The sequence below is a fragment of the Gambusia affinis genome, linkage group LG17 (genome assembly GCF_019740435.1).
Source record: "Gambusia affinis linkage group LG17, SWU_Gaff_1.0, whole genome shotgun sequence".
Classification (NCBI taxonomy): domain Eukaryota; kingdom Metazoa; phylum Chordata; class Actinopteri; order Cyprinodontiformes; family Poeciliidae; genus Gambusia; species Gambusia affinis.
The window spans coordinates 23,341,486-23,369,305 of record NC_057884.1 but is presented as its reverse complement, the minus strand read 5'-3'; the positions used below and the strand labels follow the sequence as shown (position 1 = coordinate 23,369,305).

At 40.7% G+C, this 27,820-nt stretch overlaps 1 protein-coding gene across 5 annotated transcripts in view; it reads right to left on the bottom strand.

Moving 5' to 3' along the window:
- LOC122846989 (NACHT, LRR and PYD domains-containing protein 12-like) overlaps positions 1-27,820 on the bottom strand; it is a 626,610-nt gene that overhangs the window by 469,394 nt on the left and 129,396 nt on the right. For 2 of the 5 annotated variants that reach the window (XM_044144317.1, XM_044144318.1), the window contains exons 1-2: positions 10,798-11,231; positions 10,544-10,663 (exon numbers count right to left, since the gene is read on the bottom strand). The exons of the other annotated variants lie outside the window; for them this stretch is intronic. In XM_044144317.1, the coding sequence (XP_044000252.1) occupies positions 10,544-10,663; positions 10,798-10,886 (209 nt within the window). In that variant the 5' untranslated portion in view covers positions 10,887-11,231. Of the gene's footprint in view, positions 1-10,543; positions 10,664-10,797; positions 11,232-27,820 lie in introns of those variants that run through there. 5 annotated transcript variants of the gene reach the window in all.

Below are 27,820 nucleotides of genomic sequence, written 5' to 3'. Positions count from 1 at the left end.
TAATGAAAAATATGTTTAATATCTGCTTAAGTTGTTTTAAAATCTGCTGCACCAGAATCATTGATTACTTTCAAACTAACCAACAAAACCAAAAAGTTCAAAGCGACTTGGATGTAACGTTTTATAGAAATGTAGTGAAATAGAAAGTACAGATACTGTAAAATGTAGTGGAGTCAAAGTTCCCACCATTAAATCTACTTATGTACAGATACATAAAAATGTACTTAAGTTCAGTAACAAAGTTCTTGTCCCAACAACCAGGATCAGGTGAAGAACCTCTGCAGTCCATGATGCTTCCTCTCCCTCTTCTAAACCATCTGATGGGCTGATATCATCCCTCTACTTTATCAATAAAATGTTTTTCTTCTCATTACATTGATTTATCCTCAATGTGATGTCAGAGCTGTGGATCTGGAATCTGATTGGTCCGATGGATATTTCCCTGGTTTTCCAATATGAAGGGTCTCTGCCTTTTTCCAAGATGTTGGGAATTTTTCCTCAAACTTTATTGAACAATCCCAAAAGCTTCCCAACGACTGAAAACCTAAACACATTAGTCTTTTCTTGGATCTGTCTAAAAGGTCTTTTTATTGTTTTTTAATTTCTACCAGTCTGCTCCAGCCACAGTTAGTGGGTTCTCTGACTCCTCCGAGTCCTTTAGTGTTTCCCTTGAGCTCCCTGGTGTTTCTTCATCACCCCTAGTGCTCCTTCTGCGTCTCCTCCTGAGACCCAGCCTCAGTTCCTCTGATTACTCAGAGACTCCTCTTTCTCCTGGTGCAGAGCTCTAGCTGGACCTCTGTGGTTCAGGTCTGCAGCTTTTGCCTCACCACCTACATCACCACTTCATGACATTTCTTCATTTCCTCTGGAAAACAAGGGATTTCCATTCTCTCCTGATTCCTTTCATTCTTTTGATCATTTTCCAGATGTCGCCCCCTGGTGGAGATCAAACTACTAAATGGATGAAACTGTTAAAATTCTCACTTTCTTTCTTTGCCTCATGAATTGTTTTCTACACTTTTTAAGTATTTTATATTTCATTAAATCCGGAAAGTTGTGAGGTTTGATAAAAATCTAAAGTTCTTTATTTTTCTCTCAGAACTTTAAACATCCATCTGACCAACATGGAGTTACTTTTCTTCTCATCTTTGTTTCTTGGGGCTGATTGGTCTGGAGCTCCATCAAATATTGTTTTAAAATCCTTTCTGTCATCAGTAGATCATCATGGAAATCTAACTGAACTTCTTTTATTAATTTAGTCAGAGTCCCTATTAAACTATTAAACTCATCCCACTCTTTAATTTTCCTTCTTAGTCTGGAGAATATTCCAGAAAACTGGGTAATGATCTCTGCCTCCAGATGAGACACCTAAATATTTTATTATCAAATTAAACATTCAAACTAAATGTTTCCCAGCAGACTGACTAAAGACATTTCTCCCTCTTCCTCCTCTATCAGACCTTCTCTGCTCCTGCAGCAGGTTCCTCCATACCTGAGAGCTTCCAGTCTCCAGTGTGGATCCTTCAGTCCAGCCCACAGCAGCTTCACTCCTGAGTCTCCTGGATGATTGTAGCTCAGGTCCAACTCTTTCAGATGGGAGGGGTTGGAGGTCAGAGCTGAGGCCAGAGAAGCACAGCCTTCCTCTGAGACCAAACAGCCTGATAAGCTGCAGACACACAATTCATCACATGATGAGAAAATGAGAACATTGAGGAAGAAACCAAAGTCTGAACTGATTGCTGGCTGGGTAGCTGGATGAATGGATGGATTTGAAACATGTGGAATAAATAAGAACTGCTGGGATCTGTAATTATGCTTCTTTTTTGCCCCTAAGATGCAGCAATTTATCAAGTGTCCAGAGTTACCTGAGAGTTTCCAGGTTGCAGTTTGGACTCTTCAGTCCAGCAGAGAGAAGCTTCACTCCTGAATCCTGCAGGTTGTTGTTACTCAGGTCCAGTTCTCTGAGACTGGAGGACTAGCTGAGAACTGAGACAGAGCTTCACAGCTTCTCTCTGAGAGATTACAGTCACTCAGTCTGAGGAGACAGAGAGAAAAATCTGTTATTAAACAATTCTTCAAAATGTTTGTCTTTTATTCCAGTCAACAATGTTCCTCTTTACTGATTTTAGGGACAGTTTTATATATAATTATGTTGCCTTTTGTTGTGTTATTTATTATTCTTTCTACTGCTATACTTGAATTCAAATAAAAAAACAGCTTATTGATCCCAAAAGGAAATAAAATCTTCTTGTAACAATATTAATTAATCATATTAATTCAAATTCTTCAAAGGGTTATTTTAGATATTAATGACTGTTTAGATTAAAGATCTCTTGTGGTTTGTATAACAGTGAATTTCAAGAAGGTTCTGACTTTATATTATATATATTCTAGATAAATTCCTCTACTTGTTTCTCTGAATATAGATGATTATTTTAACATGTTGCTCATCCTCTTCCTGTTACTGAAACATTTCCATTTATTCTAGAATCTACAATTACTCTCAGGAATATCTCTTTAATGCCAATAATATCTGTTAATGTAATTTATCTGAACAGTCTAACTTCCTGTCCATCAGCCAATCAGCTTCTTGTATTTTCTCAGTAGATCCATCAGTGGAACCCAGCCATGATGCTCCTGGTTTGTGAACAGAAGACAAACTGAACTCTGATAGGAAACAGTTCAAACTGATTTTCTCTCTCCAACCTCTTGGTTCCACAGAGAATATATTTGGTGCTGCTCTGACTACCATGTCATTGTGGTTCCAGTAGATGGGTCAGCATTCAGTACCATGAAGTTCTATATAGTAATAGGCTGTACTTTGCAAATTTACACAATCAAAAATAACAGAAATTATTTTGGTTATTCAACTGTCGTAAGAGACAAAAGAATGTTCAGAATATCAAGTTATATTTTCACCATGTTATTCATTCACTTATAATTCCCATTGTTCCGAACTAAATATTTAATTGTCAAACTACAAATTTAATTTCAAACTAAATGTTTTCCAGCAGACTGACTAAAGACATTTCTCCCTCCTCCTCCTCTATTAGACCTTTGCTGCTCCTGCAGCAGGTTCCTCCATACCTGAGAGTTTCCAGTTCAGTAGGTAAGAAAAATCAACATCAGTCACATCTACAATGGATTAGGAAATCTAACAACTGCTAGGAGGAAGGATCTGCAATAGTGCTCCTTGTGTGCACCAGGATGCAGCAAACTGTTAAGTTTCCAGAGCTACACTATCAATGTTAGCCTGAACCCAACCTTTCTAATATCTCTCTTCTTCATTCAAGGCTGCAGTGAAGGAAAACCAGCCATGTTTGTGTATCGAGACTTAGCATGGTTACCCATCTCACAGTAAAACATCTATTATTATTTTACTGTACTATTGAAAAAGCATTTGAATCCTAACTGATAGAATGTAATGGACAGAAATCTGGTTTCACCAGGATTGAGAACATTTTACCTGAGAGTTTCCAGGTTGCAGTTTGGACTCTTCAGTCCAGCAGAGAGAAGCTTCACTCCTGAATCCTGCAGGTTGTTGTTACTCAGGTCCAGTTCTCTGAGACTGGAGGACTGGGAGCTGAGAACTGAGGACAGAGCTTCACAGCTTCTCTCTGAGAGGTTACAGCCACTCAGTCTGAGGAGACAGAGAGAAAAATCTGTTATTAAACAATTCTAGAAAACTTATTTTTTTCCATTCAACAATGTTTTTTCTTAGACAAAGAAGGGACTATCTTATTTTATACATGCTCATGTGTTTGGTGTGAACTGATACATTTTATTGTTGGGCCTCCAACCTTAAATGACAGAACTACAGGCAACAAGGAGTTTGGAAAGATAATTATAAAATTACACAATAAATAAAATTAATCCAATTTCTATTTTCACATAAAGATGAATTTTGCTGCTTTGATATTCAACATTCTTTCCAGCTGTTGAAGGGATTCTGTTTCTCATAAAATAATTATTCAAAGTGTTTACTTTTATTAGAAGTTTATTTAATATTTATCTTACAATGTTTAATCAGTTTGTACAGAGTTATTGTTCCTCTTGTGGCTTTCACAGTTTGCCTCAGTACGCCTGAAGCCTAGCAACAGAAGATAAGTGAATAATTTTAAAAATAGACATAGATGACCAATTATTAATAGACACAGAAGAATGTCTGAAAAACTGGTTTTTTAACTGAAGACATAATTTTTCTCTTGTGTGTGTTAAATCCAGCTTCTTGAATGTTGTCCACAGCACTGTTTATGAAGGCAGTATTTAGAATATATAGAGAGGTGATTCCTTTGTAGTTTCATCTCTCAGAGTTCTCCATATGTACAGATGAAATAAAGCTGTTTTGTTGTCTTTTTAACAAGGTTTGGTTTTTTGTTAATTTTCTGACACTCTTTTGCGTCCACCCAGAGTACACTTTGAAGAGACAATGCAATATATAAACTGAAACATGAATATATATTTGATCTCATCATTAGGTTCAATCTATCAAAAAAAAAATCAGTAACAATCTGTGTCCTTACAGAGCTTTGTTGGAGGCTTTAACCACTGGCAGCAGCCTCAGAACAACCTCCTCTGAAGCAGAGTAGTTATTCAGGTCAAACACATCCCGATCTGATGACACTAAGATGAAACAGAGCTGAGAGCAGGACAGTTTATCTGTGGAGACTTCCTGAACTCAGAGACTGTTGATCTCCTCACTGAAATTTCAGTTCATTCAGACAGTGGAACAGATTGATGCTTTTCTCTGCAGACACATTCTGACTGATCATCTTCTTGATGTACTGAACTGTTTCCTGATTGGTCTGTGAGCTACTTCCTGTCTGTGTCAGCAGACCTTGTAGAAGTCTCTGATTGGTCTGCAGTGAAAGTCCCAGGAGGAAGCGGAGGAACAAGTCCAGGTGTCCATTTGGACTCTCTAAGGCCTGGTCAACAGCTCTCTGATGGAGAGATTTTAGGTCAGATGTATTAAGTAATGAAGACTCATTAGATACTTGTGTTTCTTTCATCAGGTCAGAACCAGAGTTGATGAAGGTCAGATGAACATGAAGAGCAGCCAGAAACTCCTGAACACTCAGATGGACGAAGCAGAACACCTTGTCCTGGTACAGACCTCTCTCCTCTTTAAAGATCTGTGTGAACACTCCTGAGTACACTGAGGCTCTGATATCGATGCCACACTCTGTCAGGTCTGATTCATAGAAGATCAGGTTTCCTTTCTGCAGCTGATCAAAAGCCAGTTTTCCCAGAGACTCAATTGTCTTCCTGCTCTCTGGACTCCAGTGTGAATCTGTTTCAGCTCCTCCATCATACTTGACCTTCTTCACTTTGGTCTGAACCACCAGGAAGTGGATGTACATCTCAGTCAGGGTTCTGGGCAGCTCTCCTCCCTCTCTGGTCTCCAACACATCCTCCAGAACTGTAGCAGTGATCCAGCAGAAGACTGGGATGTGGCATGATGTGGAGGCCCTGATGTCTGTGGGAGATGATCCTGCTGGCCTGATCCTGATCTCTGAATCTCTTCCTGAAGTACTCCTCCTTCTGTGGGTCACTGAACCCTCTGACCTCTGTTACCATGCCAACACACTGAGGAGGGATCTGATTGGCTGCTGCAGGTCGTGTGGTTATCCAGAGGAGAGCAGAGGGAAGCAGTTTCCCCTGATGAGGTTTGTCAGAAGAACATCCACTGAGGTAGACTCTGTAGCATCAGTCAGGATCTCCTTGTTGTGGAAGTCCAGAGGAAGTCGACTCTCATCCAAGCCATCAAAGATGAACAGAACCTGGAAGTGTTCAAAACTGCAGATTTCTTTGGTTTCAGTAAAGAAATGATGAACAAGTTCCACCAAACTGAACTTTTTCTCTTTCAGCACATTCAGCTCTCTGAAAGTGAATGGAAATATGAAGTGGATGTTCTGGTGGGCTTTGTCTTCAGCCCAGTCCAGAGTGAACTTCTGTGTTAAGACTGTTTTCCCAATACCAGCCACTCCCTTTGTCATCACTGTTCTGATTGGTTGATCTCTTCCAGGTGGGACTTTAAAGATGTCTTCTTGTCTGATTGTTGTTTCTGGTCTGTCTGGTTTCCTGGATGCTGTTTCAATCTGTCTGACTTCATGTTCATCATTGACCTCTCCAGTCCCTCCCTCTGTGATGTAGAGCTCTGTGTAGATCTGGTTCAGAAGGGTTGAACTTCCTGCTTTAGCAATCCCCTCAAACACAGACTGGAACTTTTTCTTCAGACCAGATTTAAGTTGATGCTGACAAACTGGAGCAAAATGTCCTAAAATAACAGAATAACAAAATCAGATATGAAAGAAAATCATCTTTTGAATTTGATTTGATTACATCACTTCAGCAAATGTGTGCTTTATCTATCATTTCAATTCTCTGAAGAAATGCTCTTACTGGTCTGCAGATCGTCAGCCAGATTTTCCTGCTTTATCCTCCTCAGGAAGTTCAGTGTGATCTTCATCACTGCCTCTCTGCTGCTCCTCCTCTGCTCTTCATCATCACCTTCCAACATCTCATCATCTTCTCTCTGACTCTCTGAACATTCTGAATAATCTGGACTGAGAACTTTCTTGACCTTCTTCAGTTCTTTCTTCACAAAAGTGACAATGTTGTCCTCCAGCAGCTGTAAAAGAATATTAGATGAAGGGAACATCAGAGTGAAATCACTCTGACACTAACAAAGCTGTTCAGAAACCAACTAATGAATAAACACCAGATGGATGTTGGACAGACTGACAGTCATCTGGTCTACAAAGTGCAGCATGAAGGTGACTTTGAACAGAACTCATGGAAAAGTAGTTCTTGTACATGTACAGACCATAAATATGGAGTCCAGCTGTGTTTGATGCTGCTGGGCAGACAGACCACTGGGAACCTCTGAGCTCTGCTGGTCCACTCTGTGGAGGAACCAGGAACAATTAGGAAGTCAGGAAATATTCATTCATCTGTATTCACACATGAAATCACCAAGAATTTCACATTAAAATTACTTAGAGCAGAAAATCAGAGCATCACATAAAAATAATACAAAGAATTTAGGAGGAATATTAATTACAAAAATTTAGACCAATAACACCAGAATCTCCCAGTAGACATTTTACAAAGTTGGTGCTGAAGTTGGTTTTCCAACAGTCCACACTGTCAGCAGATCTGATGCTGGTGCAGACAGTGTCCCAGAGAGTGGGGACAGTGGAAGTGAAGGTTATGTCCACACAGGTCTACAGGACAGTGTAGGACATTCATCAAGATCTTATGAATAGATCTGAGGTGATGTGGACATGGAGGAGGTCATGAAAATACCTTCCACAGTCTGACATGGAGCCAGGAAGCAGAAGAACATCCTCATCAACACCCCAGAGATGAAGATAAGATGGTGTTTTCATTAGAACAGAGCAGCTGATTTTTGTAGATAATGGGTCAAAGCTCTCTGTAAATATAACTGGGAATATCTGAGTTCTTACTGGTTCTATTTCTAAAGTTACAGCAATTAGTAACAGTTCACCTCTCTGATGATGATGGTCCAGGAGATTTAAAGTCAATCTTACTGTGGCACACAGGCCATTTTGATTGAATAGTTGAGATAAATTAATACTGTTTTTTGTGTGTGTGCGTGTGTGTGTTATTTATTGTTGTGTCGCTGTTTCACATGGTTGCTGAGATCAATATCCTGGTTGCTATGATCCTGAAACGGATATTTTGTGCTCTTTTCAATGTGTAGCTATTTCTTTGTTACTTTGTAACAATTATTAAATTAAAATGCAGACTTGACAATATCTCATTTGATTTGCCATCTTTACACCTGCAGAGACCTTTGAGGCACTCAAATTTAAAAAAGGCACATTGAACAAAAACAGTCAACAACAACATATTAATCAAGAATCTAATTGGTTCTATATCACTGCCATCATGGAGAAATGCAAAGCAAATTGTATATATTTTCAACAGGTATAAAGTTGCTGTTTCTGTTGCTGACAGTCCTGGAGGGCTGAGTTGATTTGAAACTGTAGCTGTTAAACAGACCAGAGGAGAGAAATTCTCTGGTTATAAAGTTAGGAAATAAGCTAATTTGCTGCCAATTTACTAATTAAGCTAATAATATCTAGAACAACCTGGCTGCAGAATGATTTATAGATCCAAAAGCTCAAAGAGGTTAACTCTATATAATAGTTTGATGTTAGCACCTCTGAGACCTCAATTATAAGACTGGAATATCCTTGACAATATGGTGTAATCTTTAGTTTGAATTGGGTTTGTTCAAACACATCACAGCAAATAACCAATAATCAGTGATTGATTTTAAACTTGGCCAATAAACCTGGTCTCCCTCTCACAGATTCACCTTATGATATTTAAACATGTTAGTGATGCTGAGGTTCTTAGTACATTTCTGTCTAAGGTTATTACCTTTTGCATGAACAAGCAGATGCACATCTCTAGAATCTACCTGGAATCTGGAATCTCTGGAATCTCCTGGAATCTCTGGAATCTACCTGGAATCCCTGTCAGTCCAGATGCTTTGACATTTTGATTCATTTCATTGTGGCATGTTTGGCTTTGCTGTGGTTCTAATTATTTAACAATATTTTCTCTGATATTTATTTGGTGAACTCTAAATACTCTGAATCTTCCTTTAACACTTGAGGTTCTGCAATAACTTGTATTTACAGCCGTGACCTCCAGCCCAGATCCGTCAAAGCGGTTTTAAGCCTGGTAGAAACTAAAGGAGAAACATGTTACCATGGTACCAGGTGGTACTCTTTCAGCTGCGATCTACTGTGATGACAGTCATTAGTGTCTTATATCAGGATGTCTGATATAAAGACAGATATTCTTTATATCTGTTGGTGGACCGACTCAAGCTGCCTGTTGCAAACCGGGCTTTTAGCAGAATGATTAGGTTAAAGTCAAAAGTTTTCTCTGCAGCTGAAGCATTTCTGTGTTTAGGGGGGAGGCGGGTTTTGTCCCACTATTGGACAATTATGAAAATATAAATAGAAACAGTTTTTCTAACGTCAACATCAGACCTACGTTTTTAATCACAAACCAGTGTCTAAAAAAAGATTCTTGTCCATAATTTGATAGTTAGATGACACAGATCCGCCCCCCTCCTCCTCACCATGGACCCGGTGTCTGAACAACATGGAGGCTCTGAGAGTCATTATTAGACCGAGGGCAGCCAGACTAGTTTATTTTTACTAAATTATTATATTTAGCTAAATATTATTACTGAGGGGCACAAACAGGCCCTCTGACATACAGATTAAAAATTAAAATAAAAAAATATTTTTTTAAAAACAAAATACTCAAAAAGGGCACTAGGGGCATCAAGGATAAAAGGGGCAGAGGCTCAAGCCCTCTTTGCCCTCTTTGCCCCTCTGCACGTGCCTGCATCATTACATTATGATTCACTGAATCATTGCTTTTAAAGGACACACAGCTGGTTCTGGTTCTTCTTCTGATGGAACCTCGTAAAAAAAAAAAAAACCTCTAAAAACTATCTGTGGAGTTCTGGTTTAAAGATTAATTTTATTGTGACAGTTTGTAAAATAAAGAGCTGTGATACACCACAGAACCAAACAGATCATCAACTTGATGTTTTATATAATTCCCATCAGAACCGATCCAATCCTCTAACATGTTCCTGACCTGATCATTGATGCTCCTGAATAATATCCAGCTTTGTTTAAACAGCAGAAAGATCTATTTCTGAGAAAAACATGTTGGTTTGACATGACTGAGAATAGTTTGGTGATCTTATTGTTGAGTTCTGACATGCAGAAGAACCAGGAGTTCAGATGGAGCTTCATTCAGAACCAGATGGTCCGTTAGAGACACTGAAGCCCACTGCTCAATCAGATCCACATAATATTTAGTTTAACTGTAGAAATGGTAGATAATGCATCATATTGGATGATGTTTGAAACATGGAGATGTAACTTTAATCATGGAATTAATTCATTTAAACTTTTTTGTGTTTATATTAAAATTGTACAAAATAAATAAATACATTTGTTTTTAAATTTAAATTAATTTAATGCAAAACAGAATAAAATGCAATTAAATGTTTGTCATTCAAAGATCATGTCAACATAATAGTTTATGGAATTGTGTCCTGGTTTAAAAGTGAGTTTATTCAAGTACATTTTTTTACAGTATTCATCAGCAGTAATTGCTTATATATGGTGTCAGTAACTGACCAGTAGGGGGCAGTGTTACTACCTGAATGATGGCTAAATTGACCTCAGGGAAACATCAGATCGAATTTTAGGAATTCTGTAAACTAGATGGACATGTTGAAGCTCTGGGTAGAAACTGTGGATCTAAATAGACCTCATTAATACTCAAGTTATTTAATTAATATTTGCAGTTACCATGGAGACATCAATGTCATTGCTGTAATGATTATGAACAAAAAAATAACCTGAAATTCATTCAAATGTTCCCATGACAACAGAATCAAACAAAACTTGATATCATCACATGATCACAATAACAGATATAAACAGAACAGTTACAGCAGTTAGAAACATCTCACCTCTCTGATGGTGGAGATCCAGGAGATTTAAATTCAATGATCACATCCTTTGACCAGTCACTCTTAAAGGACACACAGCTGGGTTCTGGTTCTGGTTCTGGTTTGAGTCTCTGATGGATCCTGACAGAAACATGATGATTAAAACTTAATCAGCAAAGAGGAGCAGCAGCAGCTTCATCACCACGTCTGTTCTGGCCTGATATAGTGAACGCTGTGTGAAAAGGGCTGTGGACAGTTAGAGATGGTGACCTCACCTCTGACCTTTGCTCTGGCTCTCATCTTCCCCACACAGAGTGGTTTTAGAGGGAGGGACTCCCTCCTCTCTGTCCTCACACTGATCCATGCTGCTGAATTCACATCAGCTCACACACACTTTCTACCTTCACCTGCAGAGGAAACACACATCATTCATCTGCACATCAACTCTGATCATCCTTTACATCATTAGAGCTGGAAAAAGATCAGCTGCTCCTCCTCTGATTGGCTCTTCTTCTCTGCTTCATATCAGTGTCAGGTGAATGCAGTCAGACAGCAGAGAGGCAGAGGAAGCTGCCATCAGCTGCTGCACTTCTACTATCAGTCCACTAGATGGAGACATGGAGCAACATTTACATTCACTGATTCAACCTGAACAACAGGAAGTATTTTAGTTTGTTAATAATTAATCTCTATAAGTGGATTATCTGCAGCGTTACAGATGAACTATTATTTAATCTGACTGAACTGAACACATTTCTACATTAAAACTTCATAATAATAATAATATATAATATTTTTTTTATTTTGAAAGGATGCAGCAGGAAACTGTTCTTACCACAGTTTGATTCCTGGAAATAAAATCATGACGCAGTTTGTTCAGAGAAAACAAAGAAACATCAGCTGTTCATCATGTTGTTTGATTTCAGTTAATTTGTAATCTAATGATCCTGCAGATTAACTTTCAAACAGCAGAGATAAAACTGATCTGAAATCAGAAGTGAACTTACACAGAAATAGGAAAGTTCCTGAAGACAAAGTCCAAATAGAAAACATAAACTTACAGTTTGTTCAGATGATCTAAAGAGTTGATGAAGAAAATCTGAACAACAAATAGAGACACAACAACCGGACAGGAGCCACACCTTAGCTGGTGAATTCAAATCGAAAGTAAATGTAACGGATGTTGCATAACTGATGACGTCACAGGTCACATGTTCTTCTTCAAAGTGTTAATGTAATAATTTATTTTGTTTTAGTATCTTTGACCTGATTTATGTAATGTTTATATTGTTGAATTATTGTACAATAAATGTATTGTTAAAAATCAAAAAAAAAAAATCTTCTTCTTCTTCTTCTTCTTCTTCGTGTGAGAGGAGGGTGAGTGCGGAAGAGCGGAAGAAGAGTGAAAGAGCGAGCGATGGCATCGTAGCTGCCTTTTGATCAGCTGACCAGAAGCAGCTCGGTGGATAGACGGTTGTGAGCGCGGCAAAACGAAAACGAAAACGTATATTGGAGTTGGAAAAGGCGGATTTGGCATAAGCTGGTATGTGAATGGTTCGGATGGAAATGGAGACAGGGAATGAGGAAGACATGGATTATGAAGGGTGGACGCCAGTGGGGAGAGGAAGAGGGAGAGGACGGGAAAGACAAAAAATAAACGAAGGAAGGAGTATTAGTGATATTCAAGGAAATAAAAGAGAACTGGAAGAAAGTAGCTCTGAAGAAGAAAGGATAGTGAGAAGGAAAGTTGTGAGGGAGGAAGTTAAAATAATATTAAAACTAAAAAATGAAGAAGAACAGAATAACATCAGCCCCATAGTGGTGTCAAGAGAGGTAAAAAAGAAAATTGGAGATGTTGAAATGGTGAAGATATTGAGAGATGGAAATTTATTGGTAGTTTGTAAAAATGAAGAACAAAAAAATAAGGCTTTAAGTGTGGATAATATATGTAAAAAAACTGTGATGGAGAAAAAAATAGTAGGTGAAAATAAAAAAACTAGAGGAGTGATTTATGGGATCCCTCTAGATGAAGATCTTGAGAAAATTAAGAAGAATATTACAGGAGGAAAAGTGAATAACTTGAAGAGGTTGTCAAGAACAATAAATGGAGAAAGAGTAGGAAGTTTGTCAATTCTCATTGAATTTGAAGAGAAGGATTTGCCACAAAACATCAAAATAGGATATCTCAGTTTTCAGGTCAGACCATATATCCCTCCACCACTTCGTTGCTTCAAATGCCAAAGATATGGACACATAGCAGCAGTTTGTAAAGGGAAGCAGAGATGCCCAAAATGTGGTGAAGATCACAAAATAGAGGAATGTAAAGAAGAAGCACAAGAAAAGTGTTGTAACTGTGGAGGGCAACATAGAGTTACGTATGGAGGATGTGAGGTGAGGAAGAAGGCAAAAGAAATCATTCAGATTAAAACAACCAAAAACATTAGTTATGCAGAAGCTGTTAAAAATGTGAAGGAACAGACAACAAGAAAGAGTGAACAAACAGTGAACCAAATCCCACAGCAAAGCAAAGTACAGTTAGAAGAAAATATCACAGTGTCAGTAGAAAAATTAATATTATTTGTAGCATATGTTATCAACTGCACTGACCAAGCCAAGCATAAAACTGAGAAAATAAAAATAATAGTGAGAGGAGCAGAAAAGTTTTGGGGGTTTAAAGAGGGATCATGGGAGAACATAAACAAAAAGCTGGAGGGGGATGGGAGACCAGGACCACCAGCTGAAAATAATTAATGTTAATATTACAATGGAATGCAAGAAGTTTAATTGCTAACGGACAGGAACTTAAAGGTTATGTTGATGGTCTTGAGGAAAAACCAGAAATAATTTGTGTTCAGGAAACATGGTTAAAAACAACATTAGATTTTGTGATTAAGGGATATAATAGTGTAAGAAGAGATCGACAGGAGGGAGGGGGAGGAGGATGTGCAATATTTATAAAACAAGGGATACAATTTCAGGTATTAGGGAAGGGGAAGGAACTTGAATATATAGTAGTTGAAATATGGGAACAAGAAGGTAAATTTAAAATAATAAATTTTTATAATCCATGCAAAACATTATCAATTGAAATAATGGAGGAGTTAACTGCATATTTGGAAGGGAAAGTAATTTGGTGTGGGGAATTTAATGCAAATAGTACATTATGGGGTAAAAGTAATGATAAAAATGGAAAAGTTATAGAGGAATTAATGGAAATGAAAAATCTTGTATGTATTAATGATGGGAGGGGAACAAGAATTAATGTAAGAACAGGGATGGAATCAGTTATTGATTTAACAATTGTTTCAAATGTTTTAGCTGGTATATGCGAGTGGTTCATTGATAAAAATACAACAGTAGGTAGTGATCATTATCCCATTGTAGTTAAGGTAGGATTAAATATAAATAAGAATATAAAGGTAAATAAAAAACTGAATTTTAATAAAGCAGACTGGATTAAATTTAGGTACTTGAGTCAAATAAACTTAGAGAAAGTAGATATGACAATGGATATAAATGATGTCAATTTAGGAATTTGCAAAATAATCATGGAAGCAGCAGATAATTCAATAAAGAAAACAGGATGTAGAAATGATAAGAAAATGGTGCCATGGTGGACAGATGAATGTAAAAAAGCAATAAAGTTAAGAAATAAAGCATTTAAGGTATTAAAAGGGAACCCTATTTATAAGAATTTAATTGATTATAAAAGAAAGCAAGCAATGGTAAGAAGAACTATTAAGAATGCAAAAAGAGAATATTGGAGGAATTTCTGTAGTACAATAGGAAGAGAAACCAAAATAGAAAAAATTTGGAAAATAATTAAAAGAATGAATGGAATAAAGAAAGAGTTTGAATACCCTATATTAAAAATTGATAATATAAATATAGTAAGAGATGAAGATAAAGTTGAAATATTGGCAAGAACATTTAGTAAAGTTCATAGTTCAAAAAATATAAGTGAAGAGGGAAGGAAAGGGAGAGAAAATACAAAATTTAAATATAAAGAGTTATTAGAGAATGTTGAAGAAACAAATAATTTGTTAAATGTTGAGTTTACAAAAGCTGAATTGAATTCTGCACTCAGGAAGACAAAAAATACAGCACCAGGTAAAGATCAGATTTGTTATAGAATGATAAGACAACTTAGTGAAAAATCAAAAGATATATTATTGCAATTATATAATAAAATTTGGGAGGAAGGAAAATTACCAATGAATTGGAAGGAATCAGTTATAATACCAATAGCAAAACCAGGAAAAGATAATTCAAACCCAGGAAACTACAGACCAATAGCTTTAACATCCAATTTATGTAAAATAATGGAAAGAATGATTAATAATAGGATGGTTTATTATTTAAATAGTAAAGGATATATATCAAAATATCAAAGTGGTTTTCGAAAAGGGAGGAGCACTAATGATCCAACGTTATGTTTAGAGCATGAAATTAGAAAAGCACAAGTAAATAAAGAAAGTGTGGTGGCAGTATTTTTTGATGTAGAAAAAGCATACGATATGATGTGGGTGGAGGGATTATTGATTAAACTATATATGTTGGATATTAAAGGAAAATTATTTAAATGGATTAAAGACTTTTTAACAAATAGAAAAATACAAGTGAGAATAGGGGAAGTGTATTCAGAAAAATATAAAGTAGAAAATGGAACTCCGCAAGGAAGCATTATAAGTCCTTTACTGTTCTTAATTATGATAAATGACGTGTTTAATGGTATTGGAAAAGAAATAGGATGTTCATTATTTGCAGATGATGGAGCTGTCTGGAAAAGAGGGAAAAATGTAGATTATATTGTAAAGAAAGTACAAAAGGTTATCATTGAAATAGAAAAATGGGCGTTACAATGGGGATTCAAGTTTTCAGTTGAAAAAACAAAAGTAATGATATTCACACAAAAAATAAACAAGGAAATAAAATTAAAATTATATAATCAAGAATTAGAACAAGTAAAGTGTATAAAATTTTTAGGAATATGGTTTGATGAAAAACTAAAATGGAATATACATATTCAAAAAGTGGTTGATAAGTGTAAAAAAATCTTAAATATTTTAAGATGCTTGGCTGGCAGTGACTGGGGAGCAGATAGAAAATCACTGAAATGCCATTAGATTTAAGAAGAACAAAACTAGAAATAAATTACTGGTTAAATTTACAAAGCAATAAACTTGATCATCCAACTTGGGAAATTTTAAGTCCATGTTGGGAAAAAGAAAAGAAAGAAATGAGGAGTTTTGGATGGAATATTGGAAATAAAATAAAAGAATTCAAGATTGATAGTTTAGAAATAAGTCAAACACCAATGTCAATAATACCGCCATGGATTTTACCAGAAGCAACTGTAGACATGTCAATAATAGAAAAGAAACAAGATAAATCTTACATGGTAGATAGATATTCAGTACAGATACATTTAAACAATTATTATCAATATATTCAAATTTATACAGATGCGTCAAAAATAAATGGAAAAATAGGAGTAGCTTTTGTGGTGCCAGAATTCGATTTAAAAATAGGAAAACGGAGCACAGACGGATTATCAGTATACACAGGAGAAATGTTGGCAATATTATTAGCTTTACAATGGGTAGAAGAAATAAAACCATTAAAAACAGTGATATGTTCAGATTCAAGCTCAACATTGTTAAGTTTAAAAAATATTCAATCAGATAGTAGGATGGACATTTTATTAGAAATATTACATACATTGTTCAGGATACAAAATATGGGTCTAATAGTTATATTTGTGTGGGTTCCAGCACATATTGGGGTAGAAGGAAACGAGACGGCAGATAAAATGGCAAAGAGGGCAATTCATAATAATATTAGTTTTGCAGTTAAATTAAGTAAATCTGAGGGAAAGAGTATGGTTAAAGGAAAACTGGTGGAAAAATGGCAAAAAAGGTGGGATGAAGAAAAAACAGGAAGATGGTTTTATAAAATTCAGAAAATAGTAGGAGAGAAAAGAAATGGAAGAAGAAATAGAAAGGAGGGAAGGGTGATAACAAGATTAAGATTTGGGCATACAGGACTTAATTATACACTTTTTAAAATACAAAAGCATATTAATGGAAAATGTGATTACTGTGACAAATATGAAACAATAGAACATGTTATGTTAGAATGCCATAAGTATGAAAGAGAAAGAAGATGTATGAGAAGAGAGTTTGAATGTATTAAGGAAAAGATTAATTTGTTAGACATTTTGAGGAAGAATTTGGGGAGTAAACATATACAAATAATTATTAAATATTTAAAGAAAACTAAATTATTTCAAAGAATTTGATTATAGTAGGTGTGTGTGTGAAGGTGTGCATGATCTAGAGGGGTGGATTATAAAGATATATGTAAAAATGGATGAGAGTATGTATGCATATATAAATATGAAATTTATTTATTTAATTTATCTATTAATGGTATGTGTAGGAGTATACAAGTATTTATATAAATTGATAGTCCATCTCGAACCACACTCCATACCAGTAAGTGGCGGTAATGCTACTTAAAGTTTGTTGCCAACCGCCAATAAAATCAAGAAGAAGAAGAAGAAGAAGAGCGAGCGATTGTGTATTTTTCTATCTTTGGTTTTTTCTTACTGTTTATTCACTGGGTGTTTGTGTTACTTGTTTAATTGTAATTTTGTGTTAGTTTGTCACGTTTTAAGGGGGTTTTTGTGGGTTCGGGTGTGGCCGTCAGGCCGGCGTCTGAGGACGCCATGGTGGTTGGTGGTGGGTCTTTCTCCACGCTGACACGGAAGAACGGCATCAAGGTGGGTGCTGGTTCTCCGTGCAGCGTGGAGGAAGTTTGTTTGGCTGTGGGTGAGGTGATCGGGCACGGGAATATAAGGTCAGCAGCACGTATGAATGGAGCGGTTGTATTGTTTGTTGAAAAGGTTGAGCAAGCTCAACAGCTGGTGGAGGTGGGCGTTTCTGTGGGTGAGTTGTTTTTGCAAGTCTCGCCACTTACCTTACCTGCAACGAAGGTAACGCTGTCAAACGTCCCTCCGTTTATAAGTGACGAGTTCTTGATTAAAGAGTTGTCGAGACACGGTAAGGTGGTGTAAGGCGGCGAAGCAGCAGGCGGCTGGTGAGAAAACAGGAAACCCGCCTAGTGAGGGTAGGGCAGCGGAGGAGCCCGCTGCCGCTGCGGGAGAACCCGCTGCCGCTGCGGAGGAATCCGAGGCTGCTGCGGGGAAACCCGCTTCCGCTGTGGAGGAACCCGCGGCTGCTGCGGAGGAGGCCGTGGAGGCGGCGGAGGAACCCGCGGTGGTGGTAGAGGAGCCCGCTGCAAGAGAGCTGGAGAGAGGTAAAGTCGTGAGTGAGGGAGCTTTGGGAATGAGTGTGTGTGTGGGTATGGATGAGAGCACGGTGGTGTGTGGTGATGGGGTGAATAGTGGTGAGGGTGGAAGTGTTGAGGGGGAGAAAGACGGTGTGCAGGGAGAGCAGGAGGAGGTGAAGGGCAATGAGGAGCACTTAGTGTGTGGAGGTCAGGGAGAGAGAGTAGAGGAGGAGGTGGGTGGACAGAATGAAAGGAGGAACAGTGTAGAGTCGGTTGTTGGAGCAGGAGCGGAGGGAGAGACAGGTGAAACAGAGGAGGGGATGGAGCTGGAGGCTTCTACCCCTATAAAAAGGCGCAGCAAAAGGAAAAATGTGGTGGCTGCTGTGCAAGCCAGTAAACAGGCCAGTAAGCTGGTTGCAGACAGGAAGGAGGTGTCAGACAGCAGCGACAATGAGGACTGGTTCTCTGACACGAGTGAGGTGTCCATAACCCAAAGTAGCAGTAAAGAACCAAGGTACCCAGTAGAATCTTACAGAACCTTTTTGCAACAAACCAAAGGATTGAGGGGAGTAAAAATAGAAAGTTATTTTCCAAATTTGAGACTGTTTTACTTTTCTGCAAGATATCATATAAGAAACAAAGAGGTATCAGGTTTTACAGATACAGAAGTTTTTAGATTAAAGAAAATAATGTCCAAAGCTAGGAAACAATTTTGAGTGAAAATGATGTACAGTAGTATTTTATTATTTTTATAAGGTTTTATGTTTTGGTTTTAGCTTCTTACCCAATATGGATTCTTTTAAAATTGCATCTTTGAATCTTAACGGAGGGAAGCTGAAAGCGTGCATTGATATACCAAACATTAAACCAAAAGAAAATTGACATCATTTTTTTACAAGAAACTCACAGTGATTCCTTAATAGAAACAGACTGGGGCAGAGAGTGGAGGGGGGAGGTCATTTTAAGTCACGGCACCTCCCAGAGTGCAGGGGTGGGCTTCCTGTTCTCCAGAGCTTTCACCCCAAACTCCACAGAAGTTGAGCACGTCGTTCAAGGGAGGTGTCTTTTAGTCAAAACAAAATTTGATCATTTTAGCCTGGTTTTTATCAATATTTATGCTCCCATCACCAATGCAGAGAAAAAGCGTTTTTTTGAAAAAATTGGGGAAAGGTTGGATGATTGTGGGTCGGAAGATTATGTTTTTATAGGTGGGGATTTTAATTGTATGCGGAAAAGCAGAGTTTTAGATCGTAATCATGCAGAGCCGCATCCAGCGGCCCAACATGCTCTCGGCAGCTGGTCTCTCGTCTCACGGCCTGGTGGATGTATGGAGGAGGATGCATGCAGGCTCCAGGCAGTACACATGGTCCCACATTAAAGAAAACCGAATCTCTTTAGCTCGACTTGATCGTTTTTATTGTTTTAAACACCATTTTAACGTGTTTAAAACATGCCAGATTTTACCGGTGGCTTTTACCGATCACTCTTTGCTTTTAGGTAGTGTTTTTATAAGAAACATTTTACCTAGAAGCGCTTACTGGCATTTTAACTCGGCTTTAACTTATGATCTGGGTTTTAAAGAGATTTTAGGTTATTTTTGGACGGGTTTTAGACAGAGAAAGTCTGATTTTACCAGCCTGAGACAGTGGTGGGACCATGGTAAAGTGCAAATAAAACTGCTGAGTCAGCAGCATACTCTCAATGTCACTCGTGACATGACCGGATCTATTAGAGATCTGGAGATGAACATCGTGGAGTTAGAACGACTTAGTGAATCCACAGGAAATCGAGAGCACATTGAAGCTCTCAAATCTAAAAGGCTAGTTTTAGCAAACCTGCTGGAGAATAAAGTCCAAGGCACATTGGTCAGGTCCCGGATCCAGAACATCACGGAGATGGATGCTCCCTCTAGCTTCTTCTTTAGCTTGGAGAGGAAGCACGGGCAGAGGAAGCAGATCCACTCTTTGCTGTCGGACACGGGGCAGCAACTGAGTGAACCAGGGCAGATCAGGAGGAGGGCTGTGGAGTTTTACCGTTCTCTGTTCCACAGTGAATATAAAGAGAACGAGGAACTGCTGAAGGAGTTCTGTGACGAACTGCCTCAGGTCTCCGAGGAGACCAATACTGAGCTGGAGCGCCCTCTGGGGCTCCAGGAGCTCCACACAGCCCTCCTCAGCATGCAGGGCCAGAAGTCCCCAGGCGTTGACGGGCTCACGGTGGAGTTCTACAAGGCCTACTGGGATCTTCTGGCCCAAGACTTGCTGGACGTCTACAACGAGAGCCTGCTTACTGGTTCACTCCCCTTGTCCTGCCGCAGGGCAGTGATCACCCTGCTGCCCAAAAAGGGGAACCTGCAGGACATCAAGAACTGGCGCCCCGTGTCCCTCCTCTGCACCGACTACAAAATCCTCTCCAAGGCCCTGGCCACTAGGCTGGGAAGGGCTATGGAGCAGGTCATCCACCGGGATCAGACCTATTGTGTCCCCAGCAGGTCCATGGTAGATAACATCTACCTAATTCGGGACGTTTTGGAGGTCTCCGGTTCATTGGGTTTACAAACGGGCTTGATTTCACTCGATCAAGAAAAGGCATTCGACCGCGTCGAACACGGCTTCCTCTGGGAAACCATGAGGAGGTTTGGGTTCGGAGGTCTTATCGCCAAGATCCAGGTTTTGTACAGTGAAATTGAGAGTGTGCTGAAGATCAACGGCAGCCTGTGTGCTCCTTTTAGTGTGTGTAGAGGCGTTCGTAAGGGCTGCGCGCTCTCGGGGAGGCTCTACGCACTCTCCCTGGAACCCCTCCTCCAGAAAATACGCTCGACTGTTCATGGTCTGATTTTACCCGGTTTTAGGAACAATATGGTTTTATCTGCCTATGCTGACGATGTCGTTGTTTTTATTAAAGATCAGCGGGATGTCACTGTTTTAACCGAGATCACGAAAAAGTTTTCAACTCTGTCCGCTCTAGGGTGAACTGGGGAAAGAGCGAAGCCCTGGCAGTCGGCGAGTGGTCCGGACGGGCTCCCAGTTCTCCCTCAGGGTCTTTATGGAAAAAGGATGGTTTTAAATATCTCGGTGTGTTTTTAGGCGATAAACATGTTGTAAAAAAGAACTGGGAAAATATTGAAGAAAAAATTAAAAACAAGTTATCAAAATGGAAATGGCTACATTCACAAATGTCCTACCGAGGTAGAGTGCTGGTTTTAAACAATCTAGTTGCTTCACAGCTGTGGCACAAACTTGCTGTGTTAGACCCACCATCTGGGCTACTTGTAAAAATCCAAACAGAGATGGTTAACTTCTTTTGGAACGGTCTACACTGGGTGCCACAGTCTGTTTTGTTTTTACCGAGAGAGGAGGGGGGCCAGGGCCTCGTCCACTTGGCCAGTAGAACGGCTACTTTTAGATTACAGTTCATCCAGAAGTATTTGACAGATTCCCCTGTATGGAGAGACGTGGCCAGTTGCATTCTCAGACGTGTTAATTTTCTGGGACTGGATGCTGCTCTGTTTTTAACTGATTTTAGTTTTTTAAAATTAAAGGGGTTGCCTCAATTTTATCAAAGTGTTTTAAGATCCTGTGCTTTTTTTAAATCGCACAGGACAAAATCGCATAATTCTCTGCATTGGCTTTTAGAAGAACCGTTGGTCTGTGGAGCAAGATTAGACGTCTGCGACAGCACCGTGCCGGGCCTTTCTGAGGCGCTGTCCAGATCAGGAACGGTGACCCTGCGGCGCCTGGTGGAGGTGGCTGGTCCGGACTTTGACAACGTCCAGGAGGTCGGCTCGCTGTTGGGGATCCGTTCCGCCAGGCTGACGCAGCGCTTCCTGGAGAAGGTGAAGGAGCGAATGACGGCTGGGGAGCGGCGGCTGCTACAATTACACGCCACAAAAGAGTGCCTGCCAGATCCGAATGACCTGTTCCCTGCCGTGTCCCTGGATCCCAATTTTGGGGAGGAGAGTGGCCCCCTGCTGCAAAGCCAAGGATTAGAGATGGACTTAAGCAAAACGGGGCCAAAAATAATGTACAAATACTGTGTAAAGATCCTAAACAAGAGAACTCTTTGCAAAAGATCCGTCAGTGTATGGACTGACAAACTGGGAGGGCAAAAACCTCAGTGGAGGACTTTATACAAGCCTCCAATAAAGAAAAGGACTGGTGATCTGCAGTGGCGGATCCTGCACGGCGCCATCGCCACAAACTCGTTTTTATCGGTCATCAGTCCTGGGGTTTTAAACGAGTGTCCTTTTTGCAGTTTGTCCGAGAGTGTTTTTCATGTTTTTATGGATTGTGTACGTTTAACTAGTTTTTTAAATTTTTTAGCGAGCATTTTTAGCCTCTTTGGCGTGGTTTTTACCAATTCTGTTTTTATAAATGGTGTACATTATAGTCGATCCACTAGTTTTAAATCCCGGATTTTAAATTATTTATTAGCCGAGGCCAAGATGGCTATTTATATAACTCGACGGGACAAAATGCAGGGTGGACCTCAACTCGACGTGGTGACTCTGTGGAAGGTGAACATCAGGGCTAGGTTGAGGTTAGAGTTTTGTTTCTACAGAGTCACCGGTAATTTGACGGGGTTTTTAGAACTGTGGGCTTTTAATAATGTTTTGTGCATCATTTCTGAGCAGGGAGAACTAAAATATAACAAAGTGTTATTGTAAATATTTATTTATTTTAGTATCTTTGACCTGATTCATGTAACGTTTATATTGTTGATTTTTTGTACAATAAATGTATTGTTAAAAATCAAAAAAATCTTCTTCTTCTTCTTCTTCGTGTGAGAGGAGGGTGTGTGCGGAAGAGCGGAAGAAGAGTGAAAGAGCGAGCGATTGTGTATTTTTCTATCTTTGGTTTTTTCTTACTGTTTATTCACTGGGTGTTTGTGTTACTTGTTTAATTGTAATTTTGTGTTAGTTTGTCACGTTTTAAGGGGGTTTTTGTGGGTTCGGGTGTGGCCGTCAGGCCGGCGTCTTAGGACGCCATGGTGGTTGGTGGTGGGTCTTTCTCCACGCTGACACGGAAGAACGGCATCAAGGTGGGTGCTGGTTCTCCGTGCAGCGTGGAGGAAGTTTGTTTGGCTGTGGGTGATGTGATTGGGCACGGGAGCATAAGGTCAGCAGCACGTATGAATGGAGCGGTTGTATTGTTTGTTGAAAAGGTTGAGCAAGCTCAACAGCTGGTGGAGGTGGGCGTTTCTGTGGGTGAGTTGTTTTTGCAAGTCTCGCCACTTACCTTACCTGCAACGAAGGTAACGCTGTCAAACGTCCCTCCGTTTATAAGTGACGAGTTCTTGATTAAAGAGTTGTCGAGGCACGGTAAGGTGGTGTCGCCGCTAAAAAAGGTTCCAACAGGGTGCAAATCACCTTTACTAAAACATGTTGTATCCCATAGGAGGCAACTCTTTATGATTCTAAATCGTAAAGATGAAGAGTTAAATTTACGTTTTCACGTACGGATAGATGATTTTGATTATGTGCTTTTTGCTACATCGTCAGGTATGAAGTGTTTTGGTTGTGGTCAGGAGGGCCACATCATAAAAATGTGCCCAGACAGGGCCGGGCCGGCCCCGCCGGGTTCGGCGAAGCAGCAGGCGGCTGCTGAGCAGGTAGGAGACCCGCCTGGTGAGAGTAGGGCGGCGGAGGAGCCCGCTGCCGCTGCGGAGAAACCCGCTGCCGCTGCGGAAGAACCCGCGGCCGCTGCGGGGAAACCCGCGGCCGCTGCGGGGAAACCCGCTCCCGCCGTGGAGGAACCCGTGGCTGCTGCGGAGGAGGCCGTGGAGGCAGCGGAAGAACCCGCGGTGGTGGTGGAGGAGCCCGCTGCAGGAGAGCTGGAGAGAGGTACAGTAGTGAGTGAGGGAGCGTTGGGAATGAGTGTGTGTGTGGGTATGGATGAGAGCACGATGGTGTGTGGTGATGGGGTGAATAGTGGTGAGGGTGGAAGTGTTGAGGGGGAGAAAGACGGTGTGCAGGGAGAGCAGGAGGAGGTGAAGGGCGATGAGGAGCACTTAGTGTGTGGAGGTCAGGGAGAGAGAGTAGAGGAGGAGGTGGGTGGACAGAATGAAAGGAGGAACAGTGTAGAGTCGGTTGTTGGAGCAGGAGCGGAGGGAGAGACAGGTGAAACAGAGGAGGGGATGGAGCTGGAGGCTTCTACCCCCATAAAAAGGCGCAGCAAAAGGAAAAATGTGGTGGCTGCTGTGCAAGCCAGTAAACAGGCCAGCAAGCTGGTTGCAGACAGAAAGGAGGTGTCGGACAGCAGCGACAATGAGGACTGGTTCTCTGACACGAGTGAGGTGTCCATAACCCAAAGTAGCAGTAAAGAACCAAGGTACCCAGTAGAATCTTACAGAACCTTTTTGCAACAAACCAAGGGATTGAGGGGAGTAAAAATAGAAAGTTACTTTCCAAATTTGAGACTGTTTTACTTTTCTGCAAGATATCATATAAGAAACAAAGAGGTATCAGGTTTTACAGATACAGAAGTTTTTAGATTAAAGAAAATAATGTCCAAAGCTAGGAAACAATTTTGAGTGAAAATGATGTACAGTAGTATTTTATTATTTTTTATAAGGTTTTTATGTTTTGGTTTTAGCTTCTTACCCAATATGGATTCTTTTAAAATTGCATCTTTGAATCTTAACGGGGCGAGGGAAGCTGAGAAACGTGCATTAATATACCAAACATTAAACCAAAAGAAAATTGACATCATTTTTTTACAAGAAACTCACAGTGATTCCTTAATAGAAACAGACTGGGGCAGAGAGTGGAGGGGGGAGGTCATTTTAAGTCACGGCACCTCCCAGAGTGCAGGGGTGGGCTTCCTGTTCTCCAGAGCTTTCACCCCAAACTCCACAGAAGTTGAGCACGTCGTTCAAGGGAGGTGTCTTTTAGTCAAAACAAAATTTGATCATTTTAGCCTGGTTTTTATCAATATTTATGCTCCCATCACCAATGCAGAGAAAAAGCGTTTTTTTGAAAAAATTGGGGAAAGGCTGGGTGATTGTGGGTCGGAAGATTATGTTTTTTATAGGTGGGGATTTTAATTGTACGGAGAACGAGTTTTAGATCGTAATCATGCAGAGCCGCATCCAGCGGCCCAACATGCTCTCGGCAGCTGGTCTCTCACGGCCTGGTGGACGTATGGAGGAGGATGCATGCAGGCTCCAGGCAGTACACATGGTCCCACATTAAAGAAAACCGAATCTCTTTAGCTCGACTTGATCGTTTTTATTGTTTTAAACACCATTTTAACGTGTTTAAAACATGCCAGATTTTACCGGTGGCTTTTACTGATCACTCTTTGCTTTTAGGTAGTGTTTTTATAAGAAACATTTTACCTAGAAGCGCTTTACATTTTAACTCGGCTTTAACTTATGATCTGGGTTTTAAAGAGATTTTAGGTTATTTTTGGACGGGTTTTAGACAGAGAAAGTCTGATTTTACCAGCCTGAGACAGTGGTGGGACCATGGTAAAGTGCAAATAAAACTGCTGAGTCAGCAGCATACTCTCAATGTCACTCGTGACATGACCGTATCTATTATAGATCTGTAGATGAACATCGTGGAGTTAGAAACTTAGTGAATCCACAGGAAATCGAGAGCACATTGAAGCTCTCAAATCTAAAAGGCTAGTTTTAGCAAACCTGCTGGAGAATAAAGTCCAAGGCACATTGGTCAGGTCCCGGATCCAGAACATCACGGAGATGGATGCTCCCTCTAGCTTCTTTTTCAGCTTGGAGAGGAAGCACGGGCAGAGGAAGCAGATCCACTCTTTGCTGTCGGACACGGGGCAGCAACTGAGTGAACCAGGGCAGATCAGGAGGAGGGCTGTGGAGTTTTACGTTCTCTGTTCCACAGTGAATATAAAGAGAACGAGGAACTGCTGAAGGAGTTCTGTGACGAACTGCCTCAGGTCTCCGAGGAGACCAACACCGAGCTGGAGCGCCCTCTGGGGCTCCAAGAGCTCCACACAGCCCTCCTCAGCATGCAGGGCCAGAAGTCCCCAGGCGTTGACGGGCTCACTGTGGAGTTCTACAAGGCCTACTGGGATCTTCTGGCCCAAGACTTGCTGGACGTCTACAACGAGAGCCTGCTTACTGGTTCACTCCCCTTGTCCTGCCAGGGCAGTGATCACCCTGCTGCCCAAAAAGGGAACCTGCAGGACATCAAGAACTGGCGCCCCGTGTCCCTCCTCTGCAACGACTACAAAATCCTCTCCAAGGCCCTGGCCACTAGGCTGGGAAGGGCTATGGAGCAGGTCATCCACCGGGATCAGACCTATTGTGTCCCCAGCAGGTCAATGGTAGATAACATCTACCTAATTCGGGACGTTTTGGAGGTCTCCGGTTCATTGGGTTTGCAAACGGGCTTGATTTCACTAGATCAAGAAAAGGCATTCGACAGGTCGAACACGGCTTCCTCTGGGAAACCATGAGGAGGTTTGGGTTCGGCGAGGGTCTTATCGCCAAGATTCAGGTTCTGTACAGTGACATTGAGAGTGTGCTGAAGATCAACGGCAGCCTGTGTGCTCCTTTTAGGGTGTGTAGAGGCGTTCGACAGGGCTGCGCGCCTCGGGATGCTCTACGCACTCTCCTGGAACCCTCCTCCAGAAAATACGCTCGACTGTCCATGGTCTGATTTTACCCGGTTTTAAGAACAATATGGTTTTATCTGCCTATGCTGACGATGTCGTTGTTTTTATTAAAGATCAGCGGGATGTCACTGTTTTAACCGAGATCACAAAAAAGTTTTCAACTCTGTCCGCTGCGAGGGTGAACTGGGGAAAGAGCGAAGCCCTGGCAGTCGGCGTGGTGGTCCGACGGGCTCCCAGTTCTCCCTCAGGGTCTTTTATGGAAAAAGGATGGTTTTAAATATCTCGGTGTGTTTTTAGGCGATAAACATGTTGTAAAAAAGAACTGGGAAAATATTGAAGAAAAAATTAAAAACAAGTTATCAAAATGGAAGTGGCTTCATTTACAAATGTCCTACCGAGGTAGGGTGCTGGTTTTAAACAATCTAGTTGCTTCACAGCTGTGGCACAAACTTGCTGTGTTAGACCCACCATCTGGGCTACTTGTAAAAATCCAAACAGAGATGGTTAACTTCTTTTGGAACGGTCTACACTGGGTGCCACAGTCTGTTTTGTTTTTACCGAGAGAGGAGGGGGGCCAGGGCCTCGTCCACCTGGCCAGTAGAACGGCTACTTTTAGATTACAGTTCATCCAGAAGTATTTGACAGATTCCCCTGTATGGAGAGACGTGGCCAGCTGCATTCTCAGACGTGTTAATTTTCTGGGACTGGATGCTGCTCTGTTTTTAACTGATTTTAGTTTTTTAAAGTTAAAGGGGTTACCTCAATTTTATCAAAGTGTTTTAAGATCCTGTGCTTTTTTTAAATCGCACAGGACAAAATCGCATAATTCTCTGCATTGGCTTTTAGAAGAACCGTTGGTCTGTGGAGCAAGATTAGACGTCTGCGACAGCACCGTGCCGGGCCTTTCTGAAGCGCTGTCCAGGTCCGGGACGGTGACCCTGCGGCGGCTGGTGGAGGTGGCTGGACCGGACTTTGCCAACGTCCAGGAGGTCGGCTCGCTGTTGGGGATCCGTTCCGCCAGGCTGACGCAGCGCTTCCTGGAGAAGGTGAAGGAGCGAATGACGGCTGGGGAGAGGCGGCTGCTACAATTACACGCCACAAAAGAGTGTCTGCCCGATCAGAATGACCTGTTCCCTGACGTGTCCCTAGATCCCAATTTTGGGGAGGAAAGTGGCCCCCTGCTGCAAAGCCCAGGATTAGAGATGGACTTAAGCAAAACGGGGCCAAAAATAATGTACAAATACTGTGTAAAGATCCTAAACAAGAGAACTCTTTGCAAAAGATCCGTCAGTGTATGGACTGACAAACTGGGAGGACAAAAACCTCAGTGGAGGACTTTATACAAGCCTCCAATAAAGAAAAGGACTGGTGATCTGCAGTGGCGGATCCTGCACGGCGCCATCGCCACGAA